The following is a 25,826-nucleotide window of genomic DNA, read 5'->3' as shown; positions in this document are numbered from 1 at the left end:
AGTAATGACCTCTGCAAAAAACTCCTGTCTCCTTCCATCCCTACCTTCACATTCGTTATGCCCAGAGCTACCATTTGATATATGAACCTACTGGTGCATGGGAAGCATTTTGAAGTTTCTGTGAAAAAGCAGGAGACATTAATTTTCAGCTATCTGTTATCAGGTAGAAGAATAACAAAAAAGACATTATTCTGAACAATTCTGGACCACTAGACTGTGATGCAACCTTTGGTAGGTCACAGGCCATGTACTTATCTCTGTAATAAGGATAACATTTCTCCATACTGCGCTGTAGATTTTGGGGAGTAGAGAACATAAGAGTGTTTTGAAAACATCAGCCTGTAGGTAATAGTGTAATATATAATATGTTGCGTCCTGGAGTCTGGATTCTATTCTTCATGTTATTTTACTGTACATTTCAATGTTTCATTTCACTGGATGAAACAGCTGAGAACGGATGGCATCTTGCTGTGAACATGGGATGGGTCTTTTTTAACTTAGATTAGCAAGTACAGAAGCTCTTTGTGAGGGTGAGGCTGCGGCTCGTTTTTTTCCCTTTTCACGAGATGCAGAGAAAAATTAAGTTCCTACTGTTGCCTAGCAGTACACGGTGACGTGAATACCTACTTTTAGCACCTGTTGCGTCCTTGCTGTTTACATTGTCAGAGTAAGAATAAATAGTACCAAGATGTAAAAAACCCACAACCTTGGTGAGGGAACACATATACAAAACCACTCACGTACCTATCCAAACCAGTTCTGTTCCTCTTCTTCCCAGCCTCTGTACACAGCTATTTATTTATTTGTATTTTGGCCTCTCTATGTAACATTTAAGACCTGTACATATTTTATGTAAATTGTTGTTGGCCACCATTTCTTCTTTAACCATCGATTGTAGACTCAGGAACGGATGGTATACCCTCTCTTTGGAAATTAAAGGGAGGACCAGTAAAGATACCGAAAGCAGTTATCCAGTACCAGGGTTTCTGTTTATTAGTGGAATGTGAAAGCAGACAATTTCTGTGTTGAGGCCCTGATGAGAATAAAGATTTGTCAGTCAGCTTAAGAGTTTGCTGTCTAAATGCAATATAGTCCCAATGCTGGGAGGGACTGGGTATGAAGAGGTGTGGGAAAAACATGTTCTTGCTAAATCTTCTTACAACCTGAAAAGAGCTAAGATGAACTAATCAATTGATTAGAAAATAGAGCTAGCAGCCTTCTATTGCAACAGGAAAGAAAAGACAACAAACCCCCTAAATTTAAAAATTGAGATATTTTTCCATTAAATAATTATACCTTGTTCAATTTGGCAACAGCAATTAATACAATTGTCCTGGTACCCTTTGATAGGTAAGAAATTGATGGAGAGCAGAAGAGGGTACACGTGCCTGGACTAGCAAATAGTCTGATGATGGCAGTAGGCGGATCATTTTCCACTGCTTGATAGCCTGGGAACAGAGCCACTCTGCTCTCCAAAATACAGAGGAAAGGGAGAAGTGGTAATATGACTGGTAAGAATTGTTCTTGATGCAAAAGAGAATGGATATAGGTCACCTAAGAGGGAAAACTTAAGCAGATTATTCTCTTCCAATTTCTACTTCACATTGCATGAGGCAGGTTTATACTTAGAAACTTTATACTTAGAAACTAAGTATATACTAGGCTGGTTTAGTTCTCCTTTCTGTTATGCTAATTCTATGTGAACATGCATAGAAATGAGCTCCTGTCAAATACCAACAGACAAATAAATGCCTGCCATAGCACTATTTTCAACAAATAATATCCAATGGACAGGAACAGAGGATCCTGCTTACACATAGCCACCTTTGTTTCCTCATACCTGCCATACTGCTGCCTTTACTGCTGCCAAACTGACTTTGTTGATCCCTTCCACAGGCTCAGCAAAGCACACTGCTGTGGATGGCATGGCATTCATGGCAACAATTTGCAATGCTGTGAATGCTCCTCTATAAATTTTTTGGACCAGCATATGCTTCTGCTCATCTGCTTTGTGTCTTTTGAGAGCTTGCCAGCCTCTAGCAGTGGGTCCACCATTAGCCTCCCTGACCCCACTTGCACAGCATGGCTTCCCATGCTGTATGGCACTGTGAAATATGGTAGTGTAAGGTCCAGGATTTCTTCCTTATACTTACAGGAGAGCGGCGTCTCAGGGAAGCAGATCTTTTTTGCCAGTCATATTAACAGCCAGTAAAACATATTGCTCAAACAAGAGATAACCAGTTTGTCATGCAGCACACAAACACAGCAGCAATTCAAGCCAGCCAGGAAGAGCCGAAGACATTGTTAATCTCAAATTCACTAATTCTCATCGTTTATTGACTTTGCAAAGAGTATGTCTTTGATGATCACTATTTCTGCAACACAGACATTCCATGGTTTTACGTAATTGCTGCTGGAATATATTTATATGCTTCTAATTTATTATTTTCTTTTAAAGAAAGTGATTATTATTTTAGGTGAGTATATTTAGAAAGACCTTTAGATTCAACTTTAAAACTTTGATTTCCATATTTTTTAAGAATATTAATGAGGCTCCCCTCCCAAGTTATGCTTCTAGAAATGACTGCCACTCAAGGAAAGAAAGCAACAAGATTCCAGCATTGTCAATACACTTTTAAATTTCAGTAATTTTCCTTTATCACTTGTTTAAAACCACCATTGAGCTTGCCTTATGACAGATGTACTTGCTAGTTAGTGTTTTCTTCTTTGTAGCAAGTGAGCTAACAAAGAGAGACAACTTCTTTATCAAACAAAAATGCACGCACTGAGAAAATAGAAGAAAATTATGGCTCCAAGCACAGGTTCTTAAGATGAAGCACCCACAAGTAACTCTTACTACATACAAAGTAAATGCATACATGTAACGTTCTGGTGTTGCCTAAACGCACTGTACTCTAATCTTAATAAATATGACAATCACCAAGCCAAGCATATCAGGGAAGGCAGAAGATCTGGCAGAGGCAGAAGGTATTCAGCAATTTGATGTTGCAGAGATCATTCAGTAATTTTAGTATGGAAACATCTTATCCTAATTGCTATTCAAACACACTGGAACAGCCAGTATCTCTGCTAAGGACTCTACAGTCAGCATTTCTGATGTGAAAATTTGACTGGATAATGAAGATTCTCTGTGTTGATCATATTCTGTGGTTGGCCAATATAGCCCCCAACTTCTCCATTATTTTCTGAATTTCCCTGACCAAAAGTGCATCCTGAAAAGGTTGCTTCACGAATCACATAAATTCTGACACTCAAATTTCATCTTGTTGTGAAGTGGAACCAAGTATCAAACCTTTGCACAGAACAAAAAAATCCAAAATGTTTTCCTTTAATGCTATCAAAATGCTAAGTTCAACAGAGGCAAAGCCTTTTTTAGTATAAAACAAACAATGCTTCATCATCTTTCTGATGCTTCCATAAAACAATATAACCAAAATGAAGTATTTCAGTACTTCCAGATAACGACATCATCAAAAAAATTCTCATGGAACAGTGCGGCTGTGAAAACATTCCCCAGCAGAAAACTGATTTGCCATGTAAAGCACCAGAAAGGCTTTTAATGGATAATTGCTCTAAATTAACATGTAGAAGGCTTGAACAGAACTAAGATGGATGTGCTTCATTACACTATGATGGTCTCACCTCTTTGACAAGACCAGGGGATGGTGCCATAGGATCTGCTACACTGAGCACTCAGGGAAATCGATGGTTTGGGTGCATGAGACAAAATAAAAAAAAAAGAATAAAGGGCAATCTCATCTGCCTTCTTCTCTTAAGATGTTACCTTGTCAATGATTACCTCTATCAGAATGAGTCAAAATTTTAATTCCATTGTATTTCTTTAATGACATACTGCTTATATTGTAACCTAAACTCAAATATATTCTCATACAATATAAACACTACAACTATTGCAGCATTAGTTCTGCTTAGCTCATATCATGCCTCTCTATTGACGATGAGTCATCTCTCCTCCTACCATGTAGTAAAGAAAATGGATGAGCCTTGAAAAGCTAACACTTTTTGCAATTTTACATAGCAAATACCATTTGGAAAATGTATTTGTAACACAAATCTGTAACTACTCCTGTAACTCCTGTAACTACTATATCGGTTTCCAGACGGTGAGTTATATATAGTCCAGATGAAAACATTTGGGAACTGTCTAGAACTTAATTTCTAAAAGATGCTCTCTTTGAAAATAAGAGTAAGATTGAATTTAGTATTATGGTAGTTTTGATTCATGTCGTTTTAAGCTTTAATTTCAGGTGTATTTCACATTCCAGTGCTGTGTTAAAAGTAATTTCTATTTATTGACTGTGAAATCAAAGGGAATATTATGAAACCATTCTCTGTCTTAGTTACAAAGGGAAAATCTGAAGTAACTTCACTATAGTCATTAAAAATGTTTTAACTGTTTTGTATCAACAGTTTCAGGAAGTGGTTGAGTAAAATACTGAAATATGCCTCAAGTTCTTCTCAGCTGTGACATATGCTGAAACCTGCAGTAGACAAATTGCGATTCAAAGTTGCTTAAGAAACTTAAAGTCTAATTTTTATTCTTTCTAAGATCAGTATGCATGCAAACTTGTACTGAAACCATAACCATCTAGAGGTATTTTACTTCAACCATAACAAGGACTTCACTCTACAGCACCATAAATTTTTATATGTGCTTGCATCTAATCCTGACAGGTAAAAAGGTTATAGAAAAAACCAAGCTCCAACTCTTTATATTCTTCAAAAAGATGTCCTGAATGTCTTTCAAGCAGTTTTTTCTCGTATGCAAACTGAAGCAGCCATGCTCTAAAATGGATATCATCACAACTCTCACTATCTATAAAGAAGAAGCACTGAGGCTAATTTACATGAAAAATATTTGCTTTACTGAAGGCATTAGATTATATTCCCTCCCATTATCAAATGACCTTTATTTGAGGTACAACTGAACACCTTCACAAGGAAACCTAGAAAAATGCTTGTAACTGAAATCATGTATGTTAAAACCAGGACAACTGTCTAGCTACTGTGTTCCCTTCTCTCTGCACATAAGGAAGCCAAGTAGGGATGGGTCTATAAGGCATTGTATGGGGAGCGTCTTATACGTCAGGTAGGTGACTGTGCTGAAAGCAAGGCAAAAAGAAAGAGAAGACCTGCTATTGTCTTGGTTTTGACTGATGTGGTCACCTGCTATGTTTGGCACCAAGGACATGGTTTGTCAGAAGAATGATCACTGATCAAAAAGCCTTTCAGAAAGGGAAACACAATGATACACTGTCACAGAAATCATGCCATTTAAAGTGAGTGTATCTCCTAAACATGTAAAACTTACAAAGTGCCTAGCAAAGAATTACAGAAAATAATTAGTGATTTACAATTTGCACAACAGTATGTGCAAGAACTTTGGGAACACTAACTTCCCTAGTACTACCCTGATGGAGACATGGTCCGTTTTATTTCTACAGGAGTGGTGGCCAGTGAGGAAAAACCAATAGCCTGCTACCACAGAGACAGAATGGCCAAGTCAATGATGAAAATCCAAGAGACTTATTTCCAAGCTGCACTTATGAGTCCTAGGTTAGACTGTCATGCCTTAGACAACACTGAAAAGACTGAAGGTGCCTTTTTTTAACTTTTTTGGTGGGGTGGGGGATGGTGGGGATTGCATTTACAAGAGAAGTACTATATTCAAAATATTAAATGAACGTAACTAAAAAATAACAGGTAAATTTTCCTGTCACTTCAAGTAGACAAGATTTATTCTTGATAATTTATTGATTTTTAAAGTGCTGAACTAGCTATCACAGCTACTTCTTTAATAATGAATCAGCCTTACTCTATTTCTTTATAAAAGACATGCAAGATGCAGGAAACATTCAGATATAGGTCAGTGTTTAACACATGGAATTCACACAGGGCTCCTAAGCATTTCAAGCTTGTTCTTGTTTTTATTCCATATGAAAACTCTTTATATCATTTGCATTACTGGCTGCATATAAGATAAATGGGTTTTGGGCTTGGTGCATTTTTTTTAATCTTAGCATTCTACTTAGTTTTAATCCATCACATTTTATCCTATGTCTTCCTTATAGGAAATCGGATTTAAGACGCTTGTTGGATTGTCTTCCTTTTAAATAGTAGCTTGAAAGTGTTTGCAAGTAAATTTGCTCATTTGCACTACAAAGCATGAAGCAATGATAATTGTTATTACAGTCTGCATATGTGACATCTTTCTTTGCTGACTGCCATTTCCTGTTAGGGCAACTTAAAAGACATTCTTTCTTAAATATACTATGTAACTACTCTTCTAGAGTTAACATGTGTTGCAAATGAATATATATTTATTCTATATAGCACTCATTTACAGTTCTGCTCTCCCATAACTAATTTTCTTCTTATAAATTTAGTACTTTGTTGTTAATGGGAACTGTCTTAAACACTTCAGTTAAGGACTGCTTTAGCTGCCTCGTGTAGCTAGTTCTTTATTCTTTCCTCTATGCAGGTTGCTATTTTATTAACCACAATAGGACTCTTGAAAGGTTTTGGTATTGTAAGATAGCACGCTTCCTAGGCAACAATGCCCTTAAGGTATAAATTATTTCACACTAACACGTTTTCTTCTGTATTCCTGCTTAATTGCATCACTCTTTAAAAAAATGTACATTGCTGGGTTTGTTTTCTCAAGGTAGCATTTTGAGGAGCAATGTTTGACTTATTTTGACTCAAAAGGTTGGGCAGAGAAGAGATTCAGAGCAGCCGTGCAGAGAAGGACTTGGGGGTGTTGGTCGATGAGAAAATGAACATGAGCCAGCTTCAGTGTGCGCTCGCAGCCCAGAAAGCCAACCGTATCCTGGACTGCATCAAAAGGAGCGTGACCAGCAGGTCGAAGGAGGGTGATCCTGCCCCTCTACTCTGCTCTCGTGAGACCTCACTTGGAGTATTGTGTGCAGTTCTGGTGTCCTCAACATAAAAAGGACATGGAACTGTTGGAACAAGTCCAGAGGAGGGCCACGAGGATGATCAGGGGACTGGAGCACCTCCCGTATGAAGATAGGCTGAGGAAGTTGGGGCTGTTCAGCCTGGAGAAGAGAAGGCTGCGTGGAGACCTCATAGCAGCCTTCCAGTATCTGAAGTGGGCCTACAAGGATGCTGGGGAGGGACTCTTCATTAGGGACTGTACTGACAGGACAAGGGGTAACGGGTTCAAACTTAAACAGGGGAAGTTTAGATTGGATATAAGGAAGAAATTCTTTACTGAGAGGGTGGTGAGGCACTGGAATGGGTTGCCCAGGGAGGCTGTGAATGCTCCATCCTTGGCGGTGTTCAAGGCCAGGTTGGATGAGGCCTTGGGTGGCATGGCTTAGTGTGGGGTGTCCCTGCCCATGGCAGGGGGGTTGGAACTAGATGATCTTAAGGTCCTTTCCAACCCTAACTATTCTACGATTCTATTCTAAAACAGAGTCTGTGTTGATGAAATAGAAGTGAGTAGTTTGCACTCACTATTCCTCATTCTCTATACTAACTTTTAAATATGCTGATGTCAAATACTGTCCTAATTAAAAAAACCCAAATTATTCTACTTTGTGCAAAAGTTAGTCATTGCACTGCTTTGCCAGTTTTTTCTTTTTGTGGTGTTACTTAAGCATGCGAGGGGGAATATAAGCTGAACACTTGAGCAGTAAAAAGAGCTTAACTAGAGCTTAACATCAGGTTTCCTCTCCCTTTTTGAGAGGAATGCTATAACCATATACTACCCTAAGTATTTGCCAGATACAAACACCATAAGAAAAATATAGCACGTATATAATACTGATCACTCTTTCCTTGTACTTTAATTCCTACCATGTCCTATCCATTTTCCAAAGTGCTAAACACAGTCTGCTGTATTATACAAAAACTTGCTTGCAAAAAACCAAAAAGGCTTATTTTGCAGTTGCACATGATCATTAAGGACAATTTGCGCCCTTCGATGCCAGGCTTGACATTGTTAATAAACACCCTCAGCTGGAAACTGTAGAGAGGAAACTTGAAAATGAAAAGAAACCAACTTTGGAAACCCCAGATCCTAGTGGGTGCACTCACATTTTGTTATATTCCATCACACAATTAACAAAGTCCATTTCATCAGACACAATTAACACAGCCACAGGCGAAGTCTGTCTTTGGTATGAAGGCACACAGTGCGGTGCTGGATGAGGGAAGTTTGAGGATCCCAAGCTCTGCACTTCAGTGGATTGCAGCTCCACTAAGTACCTGCTTGCAGGCCCCCAGCTCCTGGCAGCAGCAGAAGGCAGAGAAATCCCACCTCATCAAGCACGCAGCAGCACATGGCCTGACCCAATGACAGGTGGGGGGCTTTTTTCTTGGTTTTCTCTGACCTTGCTGAGTGCTGTCTCATTTGTAGTCAATTAATAGTTTCAGACTGTTTGCCCATAATCATAAAAACTAGATTTGTTTCTAATAGCTGCCAAGACACATGCTTCATATATCAGTGCTGACGCATATATTTAGCGTGAGGTGTCCCTGCCCATGGCAGGGTGGTTTGAACTAGATGATCTTAAGGTCCTTTCCAACCCCAAATATTCTAGTCTAGTCTAGTCTAGTCTAAGTCATTACCAATCTAAGATGAAAAGCATATTTTATTTTTTTAGATTATGTCAGCAAGAGCGTATTCCTTCCCGAAATAATAGAAAATCTTTATTAGATCTGAGACACAGGGCTATAATCTCCTTTTTATTTGACAGATATGCTGATCTGAGAAGAGTTTCAGCTGACTGAGGACATCTACTGCAAATATTACAACTAATATATTCCATTTTTCTTTTTGCTACACATTCTACCTGTTTATATTTTTGCTGTAGCTAATGCAAAACTGAAGAACTCTGCTTTGTGAACTGTGCAGTCTCCATTTTTCTTTCTGTTTGCTATTTTTTTGGAAATTAAATGTTCTGTTTGGACAGCTCATTACAAAAAACAGCATTTAAGTTCAGTGATTCCTTTGTTAAACCCCAAATGGTAATTTTTAAGTACAATTTTTAAAACAGAACATTATCTGTATTTGTACCTGATGCCTTGTACAGAAGATAGCAAATTATCATTCATGAAATTGTACTTTATTTATCCTTCTTATTCCTTCTACATCTCTTACTACATCTACCTGCACATCAGGATTCCATTTTTGACTACAGATAGCACAGACAGCTTCTATCTGGCTTGACTAGTAATAAACTGAGCACAGAGACTCAGCAAATATTGATGTCTAAGTTCAATGGTGTGGACTGAACTGCCAAGCTCTAGAAATGTGCCAGAAGAACATTTCACAAACACTGAATTACAGATTTTATCTCACCTTTTATAACAAAGGATCTAAGAATATTTGACAGAAAACCCTTAAACTGGGGGCACTTTTCAGAAGAGCCATTATGACTAGATTTAAAATAGATACATATAGGACTAAATTACTATTTCACTCTCTGACTTCAGTACCTATTCTGCTTTTTGTTTCGTTAAAAAAAAAATAAATAAATTGGAAGGAAATTTCCATTTTCAGACTTTTGAGATATCAAGCAGTGATTTTTCAGCTGAAACTAACAAGAATATTACATTTTAAAACAGAAATACAAGTGTAAATGTGTAACAGTATGCATGTCTAGGATTCTTTTCTAAAGCACTTTAAGAAGAAAGGTCATTCTTACAATCTAGTAAGATTACAGAGACTATGTAGATAGGCGACAGACACACACCTTGTCCTGGATAGACATAATTCGAGTAGCCTAATTTAGAACATCAAAGCCCTTCAAAACTCACAGCACTGAGAAGTTAAGACATACTTTCCCTACACGATTCTGCTTCTTCCACAAGAAGTCATCACTCATTCCACATTAAATAATCTGTTATTCAAGGAAAGCTTTTCCTATTTTCTTATCCCCAAATGAATAACTACAGTTCCTGAATAATCCAAAAAGATACTGTTTCCAAAAGCATGCAATACCTTTGATCAAAAAGCAAATATCTTCAAGCAGTTTGGAGCCTTTAAACTAGTAGTACCCGGCAATGCTTTTCCTTCTTTTGTTAAAAATCTTTAATTTTGCCTTCCATCTTCTCAACTTATTTCCTATTCAGGAGTCTGTTGCAATTCTTCCCTGTAACTGAGAGCGCTAACAAATACCTTTCCCTTTCCTAAAATGTAGATGATCCTGTTTCTCAGTTAGGAATTTCCAGTTAGCATGCTAGCTTAAATTCATTACTCTATCAATTTATCTGGACTCTATTAAAATGCATTTTCAAAAGGTATTTGATGTTCACTTTATTCTCAGGTTTATTTCTCTAAAAATGGTATATCTCCAGCCTGCTATAATTGCATAGGTTTCATAGCTCATCAACTGCTCTGTAAGGTTTTCTTCTGCCTAAGATACAATTTTACTTTAATACAGTTGCTGCTGTATGAAGTTCTTCAGACACTCAAAAATTTCACTTCTATTTTACATGCCATCACTAGTAGTTAGAAATAACAGGCTTAAGCATCATCTAAAAAGTGTAGTTATACCAGACTAAATCCAAAACTAACTGGGTGATTGGTTGGATTAAACACAGTACATCACCTCTCAGAATAAAAGGAGGAGAGTTTTACTGAGACTAATTTACAGAACTCATTTAACCCATTGCAGAGATAATTTATAGGCAGTGTCCTAAATCTCAGCTGTGTCACATGAAATTAAACAATATATTAGACCATCCAACTCATGTATACATTACCTTCTTGCTGGTCTGACAGAGCTTGGGACAACCACTGCTGAATGGTACCTGCTCAGTAGTTCAACAGCATACTACTGCTTGTTGAATCTGAGTTCCCTGTCCCTTATATGGCTGCCCAAAGGAGAAAAGAGCTACAACCAAAACACGGAGAAAGATGGACATTAGCCTCCTAAATTCTGCTTGAACAACATGATGTTCTTTGTAATACAACTATATTTTATATCTACTTCCAGTCCAGTCCAACTAATCTACAGCACAAGCAGAGCAGCTGTGGTCCACTTACATATGCTGACCATTGTAGCTATGTCTTTGTGGTCTGGCATTTTAGAACTCACGATAAAATTTTTTAGATGATATTTCAACAGTCTGAAAACATGCAGGTAACATGCAAGGCCTACCTAAGTATTTCTGTAAATCTGTATTTGAACCCAGGTGCAAAACCAACAGAAATGAGTCATTCCACCTCCACCTTTCATTAAGACAGAATTCTGATTTGTTCTATTGAATAAATGTCTTTATAAGTATGAAAGGACTTGATAAAATTGTTTTAAAACACCCACTTCTAGAATTCAAACAGTAGGAACACAAAAAATACTACTATTACTACGCAGAAAACAAGTTACTAGAGAACAAAGAAGATTTTTTCTCTGAAGAGTATGGAAGCAATAAGAAATCAAACTTGAAATGATTACTGATGACAGCAATTAGAAAAATCACAAGAGGGTTAAAGGGGTGGGAAGAAGAGCAGGTGTAATTTATGTAAACAAACCATTAACAAGAAGGTTTGGCCCAGTGCCTTTTATCTATTCACAAAATATTCCCTTGTTCTAGAAATAAAGTATTTCAGGCAACAACTGAGCATTTTACTACGTACTTATTTTGTTTAAGGTCTGCAAGACTTTACTTACACAATAAGTAAGTACAAAACTTACAAGAAGAGTCTACAGAAGTCTATAAGTCTATAAAGTATTTCTGCATTTTCACTATTTCACAATTGATTATAAAAGTTTAAAGGGCAAAAATGCTGGCACAAAGCAGTCCATGGGGTGCTGACATCCATGAGACCCCCACATGCACATACTAATTTTGTATTTATCCCTGAAGAGACAGAAAAATACAACTTAATCATCAACCTTCTCCCCAATATTTTTCCACAAGCCTGATACATATTCAGAACCCAAGTGACAATGCTGTGCAGCAGCTTTAAATGGCTTACTCTCATGAAATTTTTAATCATTTAATGCATAAAAGGAATATTTGTTCACATTGGTGGCTAAATTGAGATCAAAATGGATATGGTGAAATACCTGAAATGCATATTTCTTGCTGGTGTCTGTATATCAAAACTACATGTATAGCTGTTTTATCACAAAAGGTTACAGACCCTTCTGCAGGTTTGGAAAATACATATATACTATTTTAAAGAACAGCCTTGCATTTTCAAAGCATTTTATCAAAATCCATCAAAAGGTAAATATTTCAGGGACAGCTGAGGTGGTTGAATCGTCTCCTGCAAATCCCCCATATCTGATGCTTTCCATATAATAATACAATGGAACCAAAATCTCAGCCACAACTCAAACCCTTCAGAAACATTGCGTTATTCTAACAGTGAAACATTCACCAAACACCCATCAGTCCCACTTGCTTGCTCCTACACCCAAGCACTATCAGGCCTTACAATAAAAAATATTATTCCACAAAATGTGGGTATGGGTAGCTTAAGAATAATTTCCTTTTCCTCCCTTTTTTAATTTTTTTTTTCTCAATGCTTTCCAATTAGTTTGACTCCACTACCCAAGGCTTGGCAATGTCTAAGACTAAGGAGAACCTCATAAGTAATTCATTTGTGCCTTCTACCTGGATTCCTGGAAAGTCTTGGGTTTCTGCTCCGTTCCTCAGACACCGAAGTCATCAGCCTGCACCTTCTGACTATCTGGCATCTGCTACAAGAGCTCTGCCCATTTCCTACTGTGGTCTACACCCTTGCTCTGTGGAGCAGTGCACAGAGGGAAGCAGCATGTACTCTAGTGATCTTCTTTAACAGGGGAAACAAGAAAACCAAGAGCAAATCCACTGAAATATTCCACCCCCATAGCAAAAAAAGATGCTGTGTGGAAGTGAAACAGCAAGATGCACAGCAGGAACACTGGGCTTTGGGCCTTCAAAGCTGCCAATATCCTCTGGCCTCAGGGACTGCTGAGTCTGTGGGGCTGGGATCATGGAAAACAGAGGAACTCCTGTAGGCTTACATGCTTGTTTTGTAACATCAAGGCTCATTCTCCAACTGCAAAGACTGGAACGCAGATTTCTAAACTATTGTGAAGCTCAGGAGCATCTTATAATAGGCTCTGCCAAATGCTTGCAGTGGTATAAGTAACATTCATCACACATTTGAGTGCTCTTAATTCCTGTTAACAAATTGTTTTGTTCCAATTATTCAATTACTTTGATAATCTGTGAAAATGAATTCATATCTTTGGTCCATTTATTTGCATAGTGATAATCAATCACAGTAAGCTGAGTGGAACTACCTTTACTTCCTGGGTGAGTTACTTTCTAATTTAAACTTATCTTAGTTTTTTGAGGACACAGCTGGTAGGAAATAATATTAGAACTTCATTATGACTTTTTCAATGTCAAATGGGTAGGATTTTTGGAAAACCTATTTGTTGAAGCTAAAACTTTTTAAAAGACTTAAATGTCCCATTTCCAATGTTTTCTAAAAATAAAATTTCCATTTTTTCATTCTGCTCTGGAATTTTTTTAATTTTTATTTTTTAATTAAAACCTTTCAGTTTTGACACATTGAAAGCTAAGAAGTTAGCTTCTTGTCCTAAGTCAGGAGAAAAATGTTTTAACTATTTCAAATTCTCATGGCCTGGGATGTCTTGCCAACTCTAGAAAAAGCAAAAATCCTTAACAATTTTTTTTTTGTTTTTCAGACTGCTAGTATGCAGTAACAACCAAGCAACGAAAGCCCAGATCTTACTATTCTGCTTCTCTTACCGTCACAAATGCCCAGAATCCCTGACAAATACGAATCTCGTACATGCAGATATACCACACAGGACTGCTCAGTCTGTGTCATGATCATTCACTTCACTAAACATGCCCAAGCTGAAACAAACATTCAGATAGGCCCATACTAGGCAACTGTTCAGAAAAAAAGTTCCAGACAATCCAGATGCATATTAGATCCTAGTTTACTAGGAGCCAGCTACACTGAGTGCAGCTTACTTGCAGTGAGGTGGGGGTCATGAAATGACATCCTACTAACAGGTAAAAACCTGCTTTTATGGTGATATTTGTTATTAAAAGTGTACAAATGCTGTTTGATAATAGCACCATGCAAAACTAGTCTGTTGATAATTTCAGCAGCAACAGAAATACAAACAGCTACAATTATTAGAATTTATTCTTTGCTGTCCTGTTGCAAACACAAGTCTGCAGTCTTCTGATGCAACTGCAATGACAGTCTTTTTCCTCATAGGTGGAACCAATAGAATTAGGAGCTAAATCACAAATCATCTTGTAAATTCTGCTAACTTGATTTCTTCCTTAAGGGGCACAGTCTCCAGGGGATGACTTAATTGGTGTGATTATTTTAACTGCTGGCCAACTATATTTATCTGGCTGTAAAAATGGCCAACTGAAATCTTTCTCTTTGCATGCCGTTCATTTAAATATTTCAAAACACTTTAAAACAGTAGATTTAAAGACAATAAGACAGAATTTCATGTACTAAAATGGTAAAACTGAAGCAGAAAGAAATTAGGTTCACAAAGTCTATGTTAGATGCCATTTAAGAGGAAGAGGGGAACTACTATCCCAGATGCATTTTAACATCTTTAAAAGAAAGCAAATGTATAGGTTTACACTGTATTACACCTAGCAGGATTCCTTTAAAGAAGGTATTATTTGTATCTGTACCAGCAATACTTACCATATGTCTATATTGCTTCCTATGCACATATAGTAAGAAATCACCACAACGCTGCACAAATTAAAAAGCTGGATGTTTTTCAACACATACTTCACAACACAATTGTATTAATATCTATTGTCTCTATTTAGAAAACAATTATAAATACCTGCCTAACTACATCCTCGCACACAGATATTCTCTGTAACTACTTTGTTCCATTCTAATTGACCATATGCTCAAGACCCGAACCTACCAACACACATTCCCAGCTTTATGACTACATTTTGGTCATTCAAAATGATACTTACAAATCCTATGTACTATTGCAAAGGTGTTGGCATGACAATGAATACTTTTTGGACACAAGGGCTTTTACCTTAGAGGTTTCTTTTCTTTTCATCTTTAAGCAGGTGTTCATTTCTGGGATAGTTTCCAGAGACTATTTATCAAGCATACCATGAAACATATTTCACATTTTGGTAAGACCCCCACTAACACTCAACAACGACTTCATTTGTGTTCAGCTATACACTTCCTCTCTGTATTCTTAATATGAGCAGTGAATTTCCCTCCCATCTCAGAAATCAGCACTGTGAACACAGTAGCAACTCTTTGTCCTCAGAAATCACTTTTCTTCTGTATGCCTCTGTGAAAAACTCAAATGTGATTTAAACAAACAGGCCTTTGTCAGAGAAGTACCACATAATGAATGGAGTCAAGTAGTATACTTTGCCTTCTAATCAAAAAAATTACTTAAAATACAGGTGCCGGCTTTAATCATTGCTATGCAACTTGAACAGTAAGTCTTTCTAAGAGATTTCCAAGAGATAGCAAGGAAGGAAAATAATTTTCATAGAACCCCTGGATATATTTCCGTACAGTCACTCTTAGACATATTCCAGTCTTGTCTTCCCACAAGGCTCTATGCACACAACAGATTACAGTGAGCCTATGTTATTTATCACTATTACAGAGGCTGCTTATATCAGCTTAAAATAATTTTTTAAGCTGATATATTATGCATTGCCTCCATAGGAAAATTTATATGGCATAAATACGCATGGCATGTTTGTGTGTCTGGGTGTTGAAGTGGGTTATTGTCTCTGCTTTCTGCAAGTAGTACTCATTGCTGAGATAAAATGAGCATAACAAAATATAACTATTACCTGGTGTTACGCCAGAAAAAATGGCAAACTACCTAACGTGAACCTGTGATAGATTGCAGAATTCCTCCTAATTTCAGGTTGATGTGAGCCTGATTCAGGGCTCCAATTTCACCCCACTCTTTCCATGAATGTTACATGTCCAGAGACTTGGTATCAAGGGTGGCAAAGTAGGTAAATTTTTGGCCACAGTGGATCCAGCAGGTTTTCCTGTACTCCTCTTAAAAGTACTCATGCTTGAAAGGCGCAACCCCATTCCACTAAAAAAACTGGCAAAATTTTACATGCAGGTTGGCTAGGAAGAAGGTGGTGTGGAAAATAGAAGAAAGTATTTTCATGACAGAATAACATAGTAGGAAAAGCTAGGAACAAATCTGTATCTATGATGAACAAGCACCACAGCTATTTCTCTGGAAACATGCTGAGCTGTAAGGCCTTACACAGCGTTTGAGAAAAAAGGGATCATCTAATTCAAACTGTGCACTTTGTGTGGACGAACAACAAATAAGATGAATATTCCCAGCAATCTCCTATCTCACAACAAGAGAACAATTATTAAGATATTTTGCCCATCAATGCATGACTCCTATTTCTTTTGCAAATGTCTGTGAAAATAAGCTTTTCATAGCTACTGATTTTAGGAGAACTGACATTTATGATGACTGCTTTACACACAGATTACTTTAAAAGACTTTTGAATGGGTTTTCATATATTTCAGTTTCCTAGAACAATTTTGCAAAATTGCCTCAGACTTTCTTCTCTATATTTTTTCCTTTTTACTAATGTTCCCAATGCAATCACCACAGAAGTGAAAGGTGAATATATCTAAATACAATTTTTTGTTGCTGTTTGGGCAGGAGGAAGCAACAACGTTTAAAAAAGAATTTGTTCTGTTCAAAATAGCTTTCACATTTTGAAAAGCTTTTAATTCTGACAATGATTTATTAAAGGTCTGATGTTAACACATGCCTTAAAATGAAAATGGAGAGCATGATCATCTTGGAGCATTAAAGTTATTGGAAACTGTTCTTAATTTCTTTCATTCACTTTTCATTTCAAGTGAGTAAGAGTATTCAGCTCTTATTTGATCCCAGCCCACCACAGCTTGTCACATGGCCATTCTGAGCTTCACAATTGCAACACTGTCACTAAGGTGATTTTCCATAACATATAAAAGTTCTGTCAAGTTTTAAGCAGCTTAAGAGCACCCTTCTCTGGCCAAGTTACAATGTCAGTGATGCAACCAAGGCAGGCAGGCAAACAAACAGAAACAGGAGGTGAAGGTATGCAGACAGCACTCAAATATACACTTTTTCTAAAATTTTGAAGCACACAAAACACCACTCATTAATCAGTTAATTACCTCACTATGTTGAAATGACTGTATGTCCAATCTTACGGCGCCACTTAGTCAATCTCTTCTACCCATGACTCTAAAAATCATGAACATGATCTCAGTAAACAAGAGAACCAGCTTCCTCTTTAAAAATATCCTCTCCCAAAAGACCATTAACATCTGAATGCAAATCAGTCACTCTGACAAAGTGATGAATGGAGACAAAGCACAAGAAAGATTGGTGTTTTAACTTCAAACCAACTATTCATTTGGGGATAGAGGATTATTAACTTTTCATTCTCAAAAGTTCTGCTTTGAAAAGTGAAACTTTAAAAATGGCAAGTTCCTGCTCATATTTGCCCTTCAGAACAGGCACAGGGGAGGGAATAACCCAGCTTCTGTCCTTCATGTACTGACAGAGATCTCTTCATCAGAGTATTTTACTAAGACTAGAACGTCACTGAGGCTCTGAGTCTGCAATTTTAATACTGTTTGCAAACAGCAAGAGTCTGATTTGGTGTAAAGAAACCAGCAATGATTCCACTATTAAATTATACCTCTAGGAGAACGCACGAAAAGGGAGACGAAGGAATGGCGAGAAGAGAAGAAAGTAGAAACCTGTCGTCAACCCAGCATGGAAGACACTGAAAGGAAAATTAAAAAAAATAGGGTCCATAAAATTAGAGGCCTGGGAGATGGGAATCCCAGCTTCTCACACATAGTTAATTTAGTCTGGAAAAGGTATCAAAAAATGGAAGTTCCCAAATCCTTGTATTTACCTATAACACAAAATTACTTTGCTTCAAAGGTACTGGATGATTGAGGTGTTATGCCTTTGTGCGTTTTTCTGTCAATCCAAGCAGTAGAGCTTATCTTGTATTCTAGGTAGCAGCACTGAAAAGTCATCAGATGCTAATAAATCATTACTCAACTGGGAAGGATCAAAACCAATGACAGAAAAAATGCTTTCTATCTTGTTATTAGTCCCTTGAGTCATCCAATTCTTATTTTACCACTCCTTTTTTTTTTTCTGCCTACCTCTATATAACAAGCAATACTGTTGCAGGTAGCTCCCGTGAATCATTCCTTAGGCTCACCCACCTGTGATTTGTGGGTGAGATGACACTGCTTTCCTCTGGGGTCTCTCATTACATCTGACCAGGAGACTCTCTGCTTTTCAGCAGAATTTTTTTAATGTTTGAACACATAAATTCTCTATTTTTACTAAGCATAGTAATACTAGTGCTCAAATAAAGACTGTTAACTAATGATTATGAGAATACATTTGCTAGTCAAAGTACAACATCTCATTATCTTAACAATTTCCCAGGTAGAAGAGAAATAAGCATTTTGGGAGATCAGAAAAAAAAATGACTAAAAATGGCATACAATAGCAATAATCTGTCTAAAAATTGGGAAAATACGATGTCTATATGGAAAAGGTACAATATCAGCTTCACATCTAGGAGAAAAAAACTAATGACTACATGGATTATATTTTCCTGGGAAGGGTAAAGGAATCCTTTCCCTTCCTTTTTGACTATGAGATGTTAAAACCCACCTTTCTACTGATCTCCTCCTATTTTTGTTGGTTTAAGCTGTGAATTCCAAAACTATTGAGCCACACATCAGAAACAGACAGTAACAACTAGTATGAACATGCTTTCCTTGCATATTTTTTATTCCATCTATGTATGTATTCTTTAATTGAGCTTACATTTTTATAGTTCTCCTCACTCCTTCAATAAAAACATCAGTGTCTCTCATTCATGCTTACACACCACTCAGTTGGCACACTCTCCACAGATTTTATTTACCACCAATTATACCCAAGTAGTATACACTTTAAAGTCCTATAAAGTCCTGATCACCTCTAATGACCATAAGACACCACTATATCACTACATCTCTCATAATGAAATATCCATGTTATTATTACCTCATGAAGCTTTCAGTACTGATACTGACCAAAGCAGTTGCCCACCCCACAAAGACCACCAAAGCAAATTCTTGGCTACTCCAGTCCTTTATCTGTAAACCCTGAATGCTTCTTTATGCTTGAAAATGAACAGCAAAACTTTGGCATTCACTTGTTGTCTCTCCTTAGTAAAAATAAAAATGGTATTTTAGAGCTCCTTCTAATCCCTATGATTCATATGTCAGACTCCCTACGTTCATCATTTCAAGCAAGTTTTTTTATCCATTTCCAGCCCTAATGCTGAACCATGTTCGAGGCAAATTGCTATCTTTTTATTCCTAATGTGCTAATCAGTGTTAGTAAAGAATGCCTGTGACAACCTTCACGCAATTCCTACTGTTGACTGGCAAGATGTCTATATAAACTATCCTCTTCATTCCTCCAAAACATTTTAAAACCATGGAGACAACAGCAAGCCCTTCCTTTGTTCATCAAAACACATAATCACATAGAAAGAGCAAACTCTCCTGCCTATTTTTTTCCTTGGAGTCTTTAGAGTTTCTAATCAAAGCCACGATAATATATAGCTGATGAATAACATTACTGCGACTACACGGCAAGCACACAGGAGGTACTGCATTACTGCAGTCTAGTCAGCCATTGACCACTATTTTAAACTTCTGCCTTCCGAAAACTGAGTGTCCATGACTGTGGTCATCTGCAGCAGCCATAGAAAGTGACTGAGATCCATAAACAGGGATAATTAAAACTAAGTCAAATTTCCCAAGATCCACATGGGAAACTACATGTCATCTTCAAGCCAAGCTTTAGAAGCCCAGACGTGTAATTATGCTTAAAGCTACTGAGAAAACTAACTCAATCCTTCCTTCAAGAAACTTCCAGTTCACCTGACTTATAGTAAATTCAGTTCAGAGATAGTTCAGGCTCTGCTAGAGGATACACTTCTAGAACTATGCAATTTTTAAAATGCAGCCTCTGATGTGATTTTCACATTCAAGATTATAATGTGAATGACCAAAAGCAAACTATATTTTTCGTAATAAAAAGATTATTCCATTCTCAAAGACAGGAAGCTATTACTCAAACAATAACGGTTTGCACCATAGCACTGCTTACACCCTTAAACAGTCAAGACTAAAGCAATGCTACAATTTCCAGCAGAATTTCCATTAACAGTGAACAGTGTAAGATCTAAAATATAATCTAGCATATCTGGCTTCAGCCATTAGTGTACTAGGGCACATAGATATATTAGTCTGTTTTCTGCAAAGCTATGCATGCAAATTCATCTATTTGTTGCACTCAGTCTAAGCCTACTTGCAAGAAAGATCGTGGGTGACTCAGCTTGAGGTGAACCATCACTACAGACCATCTGCTACAGCACATTCTCTCTGCTCAAAAGCCTAATTGTACTTACCCTCAGAAGCCCTAGCTGGATGAGGTAATTCAGTGAGACTATGTAAAGGCTAAGGTCTTTCACAAAACTCATTTTTGGCTGAAATTGTAATAGGGATACAGTACACTGCTACACAGGCCCCAGAAGGCAGTGAGCTAGTGTCAGGATGAGTCAGTATAGAATAATGCTGTAAAAGCCATGTGTAGCTCAAAAAAAAAATAATCCAAACACACTGGGCATGGAGACTAAATATCTGTTCTGCATCAATGAATGATGCAGATCTTGGTGCAAAATAAGCTTTGAATGCAATGAAACCATTAGCTCATCAAGCCCAACAAGCTACAGTACAGAATAATTCTGGGGTGTTTGATATTTATTCTTGCTTGTCATGACACACTAAAATACACCACAGATATTCACTGATGAGTACAATAGGTTGCAGGTCTACAGGCAGCACAAGTAAGAGTAGTCAGCTACCAAAGCTGTACTTCCACTAATTCTTTTATGCTGAATCCCACTTGGAATTAGACAAGGATGAATTTTTCCCCCTCCAATAATTGTTTATTTCTATGTATAATAAGCCCCATAATTTCTGACAAAGACTTTGTAATATACTAAGTTGTCTGCCATAGTTACTTGCATTAAAAGAAGTATGATTTTGTATAGATTCTGTATCAAAATGACTAAGTATCATTAACATCATTAATGCTAAACAGTTAGGAAAAATCTCTTGGCATTAAGGAATGAGGTAAAGAACCAGGATAGGTACAAACATCTCTGGTTTTGTTGCCTTGTTTTCAGAGATTTTTATCTTGGCATATGCAATATACTGGAGCTCAGTCAAGGACTGGGGTTCTTTCTCACAATCCATTCCATCTCCTGCTTGTAAGTGACTGGAGTGCTATCATCCAAATTGGTCTGCAATTCATCATCTCCAGTGAATTTACAGTACAGAATAATTCGCTGCATAAAGTCAATGTAATATACACCTAGATGTGAATAAAAATATGAATAGCAATTAGCACACATCCATGGGTTTGTATTCTTTATCATCAAGTAGCCTGCAAACTCATGTTAAGCATATTTTAATCAGGTAAAAAAACTAAATTATTTGCTTTTGAAAGATTTCAAGAAAGCAAGCGAACAAAAATGGTATTTTAATTCAAGCAGCTTGCTCACAAAAATGAATGTATGAATATCAACACCAGAAACTTACTTGCTTTCTATTAATATAAGAAATAGTAAAATAATTCATCAGTTTTTCCAAAATTTCACAAGGTGAAATAATCTTAGCATTATTTTTCTTTCTTTTTTTTTTTTTTTCTGAAGCACAACAATGTAAAGCCTATAGAGAATTCTATGCATTTGAAATGTTTCTCTGTGTGGATATTTTACTTGTAAAAACATATAAGGAATGACTCCATAAACAAGATAATACAATCATATCATCCTATTTGTTTTAAGCACAACATACTATTAAAAGCTTAAATTCAAGTACCATTCCCCAAGATGATTTTACTAATGTAGCCATCCTTACATAGACAGTGTCAGTAATTCTGCATTGAAAAGTGACTGCTCTTTCAACTAGTTTTTCACTTGCTGTTTTAGAAGTAACACTGTGAAATAAAAATAAACAAAAATATCTCTCTTGCTTTTATAACAACATAATGAAAATGTTTGCCCATAAAACCTTTTTACTACAGACAATTTATGGATATCCTTAATTTTTACATGTTATGTTTTACATGTTGTGTAAAGGACTCTTCCACGTCTTTCTAAGTCATTGCAGGAACATGACTTAATTGTGGCAGATCTACTCATTTTGCACACAAACAAACAATTGCAAAGTTCCAAGTTTTATGGGACATAGTCCTGGATAGATGACTCGGTATAATATATGATTTTTGAATAGACACACAGATATATAAAGATATATCTATACATATATATATATATGAGCATATATATATATTTTAACTGGAGAGCATCTCCTCTTGATTTTATCGTTTTCATATTGATGCTTTTGTGGGTAATAACAGTACTGTAAGTTGTTATTATATACATTTTCATTATTATCATAAGGATCCTTAGAGAATAATATTCCCATGTTTCCTAGCAATCAATAGTTTTGAGTTCTAGCCGAGATTTATTTGCTACATACATGCTCCTAGCACGTTAAAGGAAACTTGTTACTTTAAGAGTTCAGATCCATCCAGGACAGAGACAGGAAAGTAGATTAATTGAACTCAAATGACAGTTTTGCTGTTTCAGTGGATTTCTTAGTCATGTGTAGAAAGAATTACTGCCTGGGTATTTGAGTGAGAAAACCTGCAAAGGGAAAGAAACCCCAAAATCTCCTATGCTTTTTCTTTCCCACTGCAGTTGATAGAGTTAATGCCTCAATCCAGAAGTTGTATCAGTGACTTTGGTGCACTACTGTATATATATTCTAACACAACCTTAAAAAAGTATGATGTCTATTCCAGTGAAAAAAAATATTTTTATAAATAGTGTCTCCTGCTATACAAATAACCATAGTCTATCTAATTTAAAATCCATAGCACACAAGGTAAGGCAGAGAACAGCAATTAATATGGATCATTTAACAGGATGTCATGCTGTACGAACTTATGGGAAGTAAGTCAACTCTTCAGAGACTAGTTTTTATTCAAGTAGTTTCTAAAATCATAAAGACATTTTGCTCATCTGTAAAACTGTTTCCTTCTTTGTGACAGAATTATTCATTAGCAAAAACATTCCAAAGGTTTAAAATTAAAGTATAAAATTCTTCTTGCTGTTCTGTACAGGACAAACTTCTGTGAATATTTTCTACACAAGGATTACCTTTTCCATTACAAAAACTGCAACTGTTATCAGAGTACAGGAAAAGTAGGCTTAACAATGGCATCTACTTCAGAGGAACTCCATACTCACTGATAGCACAAAAAGAGATCTATCCACACATATAAATGCAGACAATGATATAAAAATAAGTGAATAGATATATTATTCTAGTTAATAAATGGAAAGATTTTGGTGCATATGATGATACTGACTTGAATTAGCTATAATGTTTATAGCTGTCTTGCAGATCACCACAGACATCTCAACCTTAGCTTCTAAGGCACAGGCAGCTACTTACAAAAGCAGATCATAAACGTTTCAATTCATTTCTACAGTCCCAATTCAGTATCAGTTGCAGAGTGCAGTGATGGTTTTCCTTTTTTGCTGCTGCTATGGCAATTCTTATCTTCATATACTGGCCTATACGCTAAACTCATAACTAGCTAAACAGGCTAAAATCAGACCTTGCATTTCAAGATCCGAAATGCAGGAACTCTGAAATAAAAATATTGCCATCCTCAGATAACTTACTTTTGGTAGTAAATAAAGTATTCCCTTCACTTAATTTATAGGACAAAAGCATCCCCGTGTAAGCTCACTCCAATGTAAGAGAAACATCAAAAATTTCTATAATTAAATCATTCCAGCAATGTCTCCTCCAGAACATATGACTGTGAATTCCCCATAGCACTCAGTTAAAAGGATTTTCCATTTGAGCATTCCCCCTTACATAAGGTAGTGTGGAAACTTTAAATATATGAAATGCACTTTTACTCTTACCAGAAAAGACACTGGGGATCTTGGAAAGAAAACTTTTGACTGTACGAATAGGAATCCCATTTTTCTCATCTTGCATACGGGCTATGACGTCTTCCATCTGAACATAGGTAAAAGAAAGAAAGAATAAAGAAATTCAGAATTATTTCCTAAAATAAATTCTCCAGGAAATCCTAGATCAATCTCTCAGAATGACAAGTATTTCTTTTTAAACTTATAGTTAATATTTTATACTTTTATTGAACAGGCTAAAAAAACCTGCAAGTAATTTATTATTGGACAACATTAAAAAATTTTATGTACTCAAAGTCTCTTGAGAAAGAAATACCAACTGAGAACAGAGAGATTTAGTTAAAGTAGTTAAAAGAAGTAGTTATAAAACACTGCTGGATATAGAATATGTTTTGATTGTCTTACTGGTATTGTACCACATATAAAAGCAAAATAGACTCATGCAGCCTTCTAGGGGACTGATACAGCTCTCAAAGAGTCTGTTCAAAATAAAAATAGAGCTTTTAAGTTCAAACCAAATATTAATTTTTTTCTTTTGAGAAGAGGAAAAAAAAAATGTGATGCAATTTTTCATCCCTGGAAACAGCAGAGCCAGAAATGTAAGATATTTGTAGGTAACAGAGTATAAAAATATTTAAAATCACTTTGCTGTATTTAATATTTTTACATTAGTTCATTTTTCCCAACTCAATTCTTTAAGTTAATTTTGCCTGTGTATTTTATAAATTATGTCTAACCCAAACGGTCACTTTCATGTGAACTATGAACAGCAAGCCCTTTTACTGGAAAACACAATGAATAGTTAGATAGAGTCATTGGCTGACAATGCTATTTTTTATTCTTGCACATTTCATAACTGAACTTTAAACATTAGATAACTCCCATTTTCTTTTTTTGAATGTCTAACTCCTCAAAATATTCAACGATATCACAATAAAATAATTACAACTATCCTTCCTTTTTCCTTCAATCACCAACATACTCCATATGAAAAACTCTGTGTGACAGAGCAGCTTATATTATTTCATCAGTCAAATCACCTCTGTCCCCCAGTAGGTTCCCAAAGAATTTGTGGCTGGGTTGCGTTGAGAAAAGAGGCTAACAGACAAAATTCTGTTATACATCTTTTTCCACAGAAGTCAGATGACTCAAATTAGCAAACAGCAAATCAGCATTATTTGTAGCTGTGCATTAATTGGCCCAATGGGAAGTTGTATAGAGCCAGGAAAAGGAAAGGAAGGGTCACCAGTGGTGTATATACGAAAAAGAACAAAAATTCATGCCAAAAATGAAACCAAAATCAATTAGTTCGACTGCTCATGAAAAACAGGTTTATACAGAGAGTATTTGGAGGTTTGAATGCTGCATATACTTACGGATCATACATTAACAACCCAAGGAACAAAAATCCAGTGACATAGTTCAAAATACAAAGTACACACAAGACGCAGATATTGTTAGCAAGATATGGAAGGCCGAGTCTATTGCTCAGAATTAGGGAATGTACAAATGTCACAAAAAAAAAAAGAACCAACGTTCATTGTAATGAGTTTCATCTGATATGGAATTCAATTATTTAAATAGAAAAGGCCATTAACATTATTCTGAAGAAATTGTCAAGCAGACAAAATGCTATGAAATGGAATCTGTCCCT

The 25,826-nt window shown here is 36.4% G+C and overlaps 1 protein-coding gene across 13 annotated transcripts in view; it reads right to left on the bottom strand.

The window, feature by feature from the left end:
• Window positions 1-25,826, bottom strand: part of RGS7 (regulator of G protein signaling 7) — a gene marked incomplete at both ends in the record, with an annotated part of 251,354 nt that overhangs the window by 119,319 nt on the left and 106,209 nt on the right. For all 13 annotated transcript variants that reach the window (XM_080615558.1, XM_080615559.1, XM_080615561.1 and 10 more), the window contains one exon: window positions 24,164-24,260. In XM_080615558.1, the coding sequence (XP_080471684.1) occupies window positions 24,164-24,260 (97 nt within the window). The remainder of the gene's footprint in view (window positions 1-24,163; window positions 24,261-25,826) is intronic.

Source organism: Psittacula echo, assembly GCF_963264785.1.
Source record: "Psittacula echo genome assembly, chromosome: 4".
Lineage (NCBI taxonomy): Eukaryota > Metazoa > Chordata > Aves > Psittaciformes > Psittacidae > Psittacula > Psittacula echo.
This window is presented reverse-complemented; position numbering and strand designations above follow the sequence as displayed.